The sequence below is a fragment of the Poecilia reticulata genome, linkage group LG10, assembly GCF_000633615.1.
Source record: "Poecilia reticulata strain Guanapo linkage group LG10, Guppy_female_1.0+MT, whole genome shotgun sequence".
Classification (NCBI taxonomy): Eukaryota; Metazoa; Chordata; class Actinopteri; order Cyprinodontiformes; family Poeciliidae; genus Poecilia; species Poecilia reticulata.
The window spans coordinates 12,739,918-12,748,898 of record NC_024340.1 but is presented as its reverse complement, the minus strand read 5'-3'; the positions used below and the strand labels follow the sequence as shown (position 1 = coordinate 12,748,898).

General features: G+C 40.0%; 1 protein-coding gene across 2 annotated transcripts; it reads left to right on the top strand.

The window, feature by feature from the left end:
* znf711 (zinc finger protein 711) lies at positions 1-7,233 on the top strand. 2 transcript variants are annotated; one of them, XM_008420012.2, is made up of 8 exons: positions 1-174; positions 1,206-1,283; positions 1,456-1,553; positions 2,159-3,022; positions 3,115-3,261; positions 3,354-3,575; positions 3,988-4,143; positions 4,281-7,233. In XM_008420012.2, exons 3-8 carry the CDS (start codon positions 1,475-1,477, stop codon positions 5,459-5,461), a joined length of 2,649 nt encoding a protein of 882 aa, XP_008418234.1. In that variant the 5' UTR covers positions 1-174; positions 1,206-1,283; positions 1,456-1,474; the 3' UTR covers positions 5,462-7,233. The 2 variants fall into 2 exon arrangements, with proteins under 2 accessions (XP_008418234.1, XP_008418235.1); XM_008420013.2 differs by having other exon boundaries at positions 2-174; positions 4,009-4,143.
* Positions 7,234-8,981: the final 1,748 nt, after the last annotated feature.

Sequence of the window (8,981 nt, the reverse complement as noted above, 5' to 3'; positions counted from 1 at the left end):
CCTCCCTCTGCTTGTCAGGGAGCAAGCTGATTGGCCGAGGCCTAGCAAAGAGTGGCCGGGAATCCAAAAACTGCAGGCCGCACTTAGCTTACCGTCAAAAATAAACCAAAACAATAACAGACAAATTCGTCAAAGGGGAGACACACCGATAGGGACAGGAGACGAAGCTATCAGGTAAAAATATTTCAAATCGACCGCAGAGGCACGGGGAATAGGACGCAAAGGCCCAGTCAAACGTAGCGGGCCTCCTTCGAGAAACAACATGGAAGATAATGCGGCACAAGCTGCTCCTCTTAGCTTAGCAAGCTAGGTAGCCGAATGGACGGCCGTCTGCGCAAATATACGAGCGAAATGTTGTTTATAAATAACATATGACATATGAATTTGTTGCTCTCGTTTCTAATCTTTTATTATCTTATTTTATATTAAAGCGTAGTGGTGTGCAAATGCATGTTTTATTCGGGCTTAGTAATCCAGTAAATTAGCTTTGTGCTAAAACAAAATGGCGCTTGAAGACTTTCCCTTAGCTTGCTAGCTAGCTAGCTTGAGTGGGTGGAGGGCGGTAGCCCCCTTGTTATGCATTGCATAACTGCGGTGCTTTCATTGGTGGCCATAAAGTCTGAGCATTTGTATTTTTGTGTTGACTCGAGATCTAAGATATTTTCTAAAAGGAGTAGTGTGACAGCCCAATGATCGTCTTTATCCCGGAAGGGTGTATTTATATGTATATCCTTGAAATGCACAAACCATTACCTCAGACAGTATAAATTAATCGTATTTCAAATCAGCGTAGACATTGCATGTCATGCAAAATAATAACGCAACATGTTCCAAAAGCCTTCGGAGCAGCTGCCTATCAGCCTGACCCTTGCAAACTGAGAGGGACTGTCCTTTGTGCAGGGCTCTGCCCATCAAGCCCAACCAGGTCCAGGTGTATAACTAAACGAGTGCAGATTGTTTCTGCATGTAGTATTCTTGATAAACAATAGATGGAGCTACTGTTAAATAAAAACAACTCTTCCCCCAAAATTAACAAGACTGTCTTTTATTATATGTACTTTGTTTCTTTCGTTTAAAGCTGATTACGTTAACATCAAAAAACTTAATATAAACACAAACATACTCAAGATATGTTTACATGATTACATGGCAGTCTGAAATAATATGCCTTGAAATGTTGATGTGTTGTTTTTCTTCTGTCTCAGTGTGATTGTCTTCATGGAACAAGGAACTGCAGCTGTCCAGTTGGTTTTAATGTAAAGGTGTTGTTACTAGATGTGAAGGTATGTATTTAGGACTGAGCGTGGTTGCACTGTCCTACCTTCCGCTTTTGATTTAGTAATGAACATGTCCTAAAACATTATCTCAGCTTTTTACATTTCTGAAAAAAGTAAACAAAGCAAAGCAATTGGAGCAAAGCAAATAATTTTCAATGTGTACAATAAAATGTTTCAGTTTTTTACGAAGTGAAGACATGGATCAAGGAGGAGGAGTATTGGAGCTACACACCCAGGAGCTGAAGATGCCCCATGCTATGATCATGCAAGATTTTGGTGGGTGGTTAGGAAGGTCAAATTGAGCTTAACCTAATGATGTGTAACTTCAACTTGTAGCAAATAAATGTTGAAAGTCTAATAAGACGTGAAAAAAAATAAACAATGAAATCAATCTAGTATCACATTATTTACTAGAGTTGCATTTTGAACACTTAAATTTGATTTCAATAGCATATGAGTCTTTGAAGGTTGATTTCCTACACCCCGCATATTACAATTACCTCAAATAATCTGATGATAATTCTGTCTAGATTCATAACTAGACAGAAAATAGGTAGTCTATATTCATATTTTTACATTTCAGAATGAGCTGTACATGGAATGAAGTAAACTACCATCTCAACTTGAGGAGACAGTTTAAAAATACCCATTACAGCATTTTTCCTAAAACTGCTCAGAAAGTTTTTCATTTGAGTTTTTTTTTTTTTTTTTAATTTTAAATTTTATGAAGTAACTCTTAAGACAGTCTTTGGTCTGAGCAGTGAGTATTGGCTATTTTCAGTCTCATTGTAGAATTATATATTTTTTTCTGTAAGCAAACAACAGAAATAAGTTTTTGGTTTTTATTACTATTTTTAAACTAGTTTTTCTGTTTCTTGCAGTTGCAGGCATGGGAGGGTTAGCTCACATCGATGGAGAGCACATTGTGGTGTCGGTACCCGAGGGCATGCTTCTGTCAGACGTGATGACGGATGAAGGCATCCTCCTCGAGCATGAATTGGAGGTAGAAGGTCTGGAAACTCAAGTTGTGCAAGGCCTGGAAACCGAAGTGGTTGAAGGACTGGAGACTGAAGTGGTGGAAGGCTTGCATGCAGATGTGGAGGGCTTGGAAGCAGAAGTTGTTGAAGGCCTGCAGACACATGTGGTGGAGTTGGAAGCTCAGGTTGTTGAGGGCCTGGAAGGCGAGGTTGAAGTGGAAGGACTTGAGGCGCAAGTGGTTGAGGGCCTGGAGGCCGAGGTGGACGTTGAGGCCCTGGAAGCTCATGTTGTTGAAGGCCTCGAAGAAGAAGTGGAAGTACACGGTTTGGAAGCTGAGGGTGTTGAAGGACTGGAAGTAGACGTGGAAAGTCTGCAGGCTCAGGCTGTAGAGGCTCATGAACTGACGAGTGAAGACATGGTCCCTCCAGGACACAGTGTGATCATGCCTGAGAACATACTGGGGACAGAGGTTGCTATAGAGGAGGCGTTGGAMGCCCATCACCACCATGTTCTTACGGCAGACCTCATCCAGGACTCTAACCATCACCACCATGATGATATGCAAGACCAGGTATTTGTGGCAGAGCTACTGTCTGAACACCAGGGAAACACACTGGATCACCAGCTGGTGTCAGAAGGGCTGATGGTGGCAGAAGCCAACACAGAGACCATAATCCATCAACAGCTGCCGACCGAGGAGGTTCCTCTGCAGACCGATGAGGAAGATGATGCAAGAAGTAGCTCTGAAGATTACCTCATGATCTCCCGTAAGATCGTTCGTCATAAACGTACGCAATTGAAACCAAGTCCCACGTTTGCATTTATTTTGTCATAACTGCTCATTTTTGTGTCATTGAAGTTGATGAGGTTGGAGAGAAGTTAGACATAGGAGACACGCCTCTGGAGATCAGCACAGAAGTCATGGAAGACAAGGACATCAAAGAAGAGGAAGACTCCGAGGTCATAAAAGTCTACATTTTTAAAGCAGAAGCAGATGATGATTTAGGCAAGTCACCATTAAAGCCCTTTGCAGCACAGCTTGTTATAAAGCAAAGAAATGAATTCCTGAATTTATAACAATTATCTTTAAATTTCCAGGTGGAACAGAGGTAATAACAGAAGATGACTATCAGAACGGCCATCCAGATCTGGAGGCCGCATCATCTGGGAGGTTGGGTGTTGGTCGTGACAAGATGGTCTACATGGCAGTCAAGAACACCATAAAGGAAGAAGAGGACGAGGCAGAGGATGATGACGACGATGATGATGATGACGACGATGAGGAGAGTGATGATGATGACGATGATAGTGATGAAATTGGTACATTTTCTTTTTGTTTCCTAATTTAAGAGCGTGTGGTTTATAAATCTGTGAGGAGTCACAGCAGCTGTGACACAACTGCTGTCCAGGTGCCTTTTACAGAAAACTTATTAGAGATGCACTGATCGCAGTTTGTTCACTGATTTCCAGGCTCTGGGTTTTGACCTGCCGATAATATGAGGCAACTCAAGATTTGTTAAGAAAAATAAAAATCTATGGGAATAGCATGGGACATATTCTTTCGCCTGAAAATCATGTGATTCCTGTCATCAGCCGAGTTTTTTTTTTGATCAACAAAACACCTCCTTCATTTTGATGCTTTCTGAAAGAATTCTTGCAATTTTTATCTTCAGCAGTTCATTCCTATGTAAAATAATTTTTTTCCCATTTCTTTCCCAAATATTCATTGTAGCCGTTTACAACCTCTGTGCAGGTAATACCATTGATCAGGTGAAGAATGGAGTTGCTACGCCTTTCTTACAAATCAGAGAGGGACTGGGTACAAACCGTGCAATCAAACCCAAACCTAAGAAGAACAAAAAAGGAGAGACACGTCAATGTCAGACTGGTACGAAAAACATAACGATGGCCAAACTGTTTGGATTTCAGTGTTAATAATTTGTTTGTTCTCCCTGTCTCTCAAAACCTCTTCTCTGAAGAATCATCACAATAACTCCCTGCTGTTTTCCCAAACTTCTTTTTCAGCCGTCATCATCGGACCAGATGGGATGCCTCTGACTGTCTACCCTTGCCACATCTGCGGAAAGAAGTTTCGCTCACGGGGATTTCTCAAATGCCATATGAAAAACCACCCAGACCATCTGTTGAAGAAAAAGTATCAGTGTACTGACTGTGACTTTACCACCAACAAGAAGGTCAGTTTCCACAATCACTTGGAGAGTCACAAGCTTTTGAACCACAACACTGAGCGATCTCCAGAGTATACCGAGTACACAAGACGCTATCACGAGTCCAGTCCCCTGGGCTCTGACAAGCTCATCGTCAAGGACAGAGAGCCCAAACTTCATCATTGCAAGTACTGCGACTACGAGACGGCTGAGCAGGGGCTACTGAACCGCCACCTGCTAGCGGTTCACAGTAAGAACTTTGCACATGTGTGTGTCGAGTGCGCCAAAGGCTTCCGTCACCCATCAGAGCTTAAGAAACACATGCGGACCCATACGGGGGAAAAACCCTACCAGTGCCCGCATTGCGAGTTTCGATGCGCAGACCAGTCCAACCTTAAGACTCACATCAAGAGCAAGCACGGTGCAGACCTGCCCTTTAAGTGCAGCCACTGTCCCCAGGCCTACGCTGATGCACGGGAACTCCAACGTCACATAGAGATGGTGCAAGGCCACAAGACCCACCAATGTCCACACTGTGAGCACAAGAGCACCAACTCCAGTGACCTTAAACGACACATTATTTCTGTTCACACCAAGGACTTCCCTCACCAGTGTGACGTGTGTGAGAAAGGCTTTCACCGGCCATCGGAGCTGAAGAAGCACGCCGAGACACACAAAGGCAACAAGGTGCATCAGTGTCGGCACTGCAACTTTAACGCTCCCGACACGTTCACCCTGAGTCGCCACATCTTGTCTTTGCACACAAAGGATCTGCCCTTTAAGTGCAAGCGCTGCCGGCGAGGTTTTCGTCAGCCAGCAGAGCTGAAGAAGCACATGAAGACACACAGTGGTAGGAAGGTTTATCAGTGCCAGTATTGTGAGTACAACAGTACGGACGCTTCTGGCTTCAAACGCCACGTCATTTCAATTCACACCAAGGACTACCCCCATCGCTGCGACTACTGCACCAAGGGCTTTAGGAGGCCTTCAGAAAAGAGCCAGCACATAGCCAGGCATCACAAAGACATGTTGATGTAATGTCGTCACATTGACACACACACACACACACACGCACTCCTTTCTCAAGTCAATCTGTGTCTCTCATCCACAGGTAATTTTAGTGTATTAACAGAGAACTGGCTGATACAGGCAGTTGATATAGTAATTGCTGTTTTGTGTTGTGTCGGATTTAAACCTCTGCAGGGGGAACACACAAAAACATTTTATATTGAGTGAAGTCTGAAAAAGGACAGTGTATAATCTAAGTGGGATGGCTGTAAATTGTCTTTTGTTGCAGAAAATCGCATATGAACATATATTCAGGGTTTCAAATGTCTATATTTTTTATACCCACTCAGCTGAAATGCTGCAAGATGATGACTCTGTTAGTGCTTTGTGATCGTCATGCTAGTTGTTCCAGATGAGGCAGAAAAAGTTTGCCTCCACAGTACAAGCTAGTCTCCCTAATAGCAGCTTCGACCCTGACATTTCTGCTCGGTGTTACGTGATCTTAAAGAATCAGGGCCATCCATATCTAACTGGGTTTTCAGTCAGTGGCACGCATAAAGCTTTTTTTTATTATTTAATATCGCAACTTTCCTCATCTTGGAGTTTCCTCTCAAACTTGAACACTTGATGTTCCGTTAAAATAATCTTGTATCAACAGTATCAATTATGTTTTGTCAAACATGTTAATCAGAAATATTCTGGGCCAGTTTGTTTAGCAAGAAAAAAAAAAAAAAGCTGGTGTTCTCAATTGTTCTTCTAATCTGCACATTTCCCACACAGAAATCCAACATTCTGTCTGCAAAGATAATCCTGATAATTTACCAGTGTGTTGTTATTATTATTATTGTTCTTATTGCCATTATTAATCTCAAATGAGCATAACAGATGGCAGGCTTCACATTTAGTAACTCCTGGAGTGGTTGTACTGTATCCGACTGCCGTCGTAAGTTGCACACATGTGACACAGATGTGCTCTCTGCTAACCGTCTGATTGCAGTCATGCCTTACATCTGTTTTTTATCCCTTAAGCACTGATGAACACAGCTAATCAGAAAACAAACGATTCTTAACTCTCACACATGCTGTATCAATGCCATTCTCAGAGTTCAAGTCAGTAGAAAGCACTTTAATATTTTTATTTTTTATTTTTTGTATTTTAATTACATGTATGGGAGTTAATTATCAAAAGATATATCTGTGCATATAAAGATATATCTGTAGGGAAAAAAACATTCTTGAGGTGAAGGAGAAGACTTGGAGTGTTATTTCTTAACACTTTGGCACGATCCATTACTTTAAAAAACTGTCATTGAAAGATGTGGGTGAACCCATTTGTTCTGTTCTATGGATAAGTGATTGGGTTTTGTGTCTTATTTGTGCTCACTAACAAGTTTTCCCACACACTAGTCCTACAGTCCTAAATAACTCAACCCAAACTCAAGTGTAGGATTATTACATTGAAGTCAATGGTCATTATATTGGCATTAGTCTTTAAAGTATGCACATATGCTGTTCATGAAATTAATTGTGGTATACATTAAAAAAATCCCCACATTTTGTGGATCTTAGTCTATATACATTTTTTTTCTTTGAGTCTGATTGTGGATAAACTACTAGTGGGGACAAAAAACTAAATAAACGGCTATCTTTTTAACTTATTTGTGTTGTTTCTCAAAAAAATTAAAACTAAAAATTGTATTAATAGATTGGGATTTAAAAACTACACTTCAAACTGAATTCATACTTCCTAGTATCGTTAGCTGGCACTTTCAATAAAACCTGTGGCTGTCATGTATCCATAATTTTCACTTGCAAGTGTCATATTTTAGTCCATGTGATGCAATTTCTACAAGGTCTTGGGAGAATTGTTCTAACTACATATGCAAAACGGTACCATGCATAAGTTTTGGGAGGGTCAAAAACAGTAAGTGCAAAAACTGGTAAACAGCCTCAGTTGTCTTGCTGTTGCTTAACAGTGGTTTCACCTGTAATTTTCGTTGTGGTTTCCAAGGTGCAAGAAAGCTGAATGGTCATTCATCCGTTTGACATAGCTGGTCATTCCTATTCAGGACCTCAATAACAATGTGTGAGTATTAGAAATCAACCGTCCGAGTAATTGGCATCTTGTTTCAGCTTTGGGTGCTGCAAAGGTGGAGGCATTCCTTGATTAAGAATGAAGTAGGATTGTAGCACTTTGTGTTTGGTCAGTAAGAAGGAAAAGAAAGTTGGACTTGGTCAGCAGTGCATATATCCATGTAATTATCTACACAAATGAGAAGTGTAGCATTGAGATTTTATGTGATACAGCAACACAAAGGAGTGCGTAATTGTGAAATAGAATGAAAGTAATACATTATTTTACCAATCAAAATAATATATTTAGCCCAGTTTAGTCTACATTCCAAAATTCAAATACATTCTACATTCAAATAGATTGATAGGGAATTTATTATGTCAGCACTCATTTGATATCGTTTTAAATGTGTAGTAATAGAAAAGAAGAGTAATTATTATTATTTTTTATTTGGTTTACAGCAGCCAAAATAATGGAACACAATAGACAAAAGCACAGGTGTTCAAATGAGCAGCATTTACAAAAACACAACTCTGAAATCAATGCTAATAGGAACATTGGCATCAGTTTTTACTTACTGTCAATGTAATTGTTTTTTGTTTTTGTTTTTTAAGGCCTATTATTTTCCTCGTATGGCTGTTATGCAACCAATAATGAAAAGGACAAATCATCCACAATGATTGGCAACAATTGCATACAGACAACAACTAATTGTTTTCTATGAGTGCCAGATTTTATGTATAACTTCCTTTGCAAAAGTTTGGCCTATATATATAAATCTTTATCTCTTTTACGATGGATGAAAATCCAATACTTTAAACCTAATTGCTAATTTTAAACATTAATCAAGTTTATTTGTATAGCACATTTCAGCAACAATAAGTTCAAAGTGCTTTACATCATAAAAACAAAAAGTGATAAAAGCATCATACAGTCAATACATATATTGACAGTTTGAAGCAAACTGACACTCATAGTACCTGTAATATGAATGTTTCATGTACAGTAAAATGTGATTTCTAGTTGTCAAGGTTTAATTACTAATGTTTCCAGATCCAAAATTCATCTAATTTATTTTTTTAATATCAAATTTTTGGCAAAATCTTCAAAGCTGGCAGTAGGAGATAAGAAAAATCACTACTCGACAAAAAAAAAAAAAATAATCACTGCATGTTTATGGAGAAGATCCTATTTGTCACACTATAAAAGGAAAAAGACATCAAAGGATGTGGGTGCATTCACTACAGGAAAGGAAAGCACAGTACGTGATAGTAACCGGCCAGCCATGATGTTTGCAGTTGTCCTTGGACTATTAAAAAACCCTAAACCTGCGCTTTCTCAGAACGGCTCGGTTGTGTTGCAGCTGAATTCCTGCTGCAAATCTCTCTAAACTGTTAATGTGGGGGTGTCTTGTTTCAATTCCATGTCACCTGGCGTGAAAGACAAATTACTTCTCATACCGAGGGCAATGAGGCT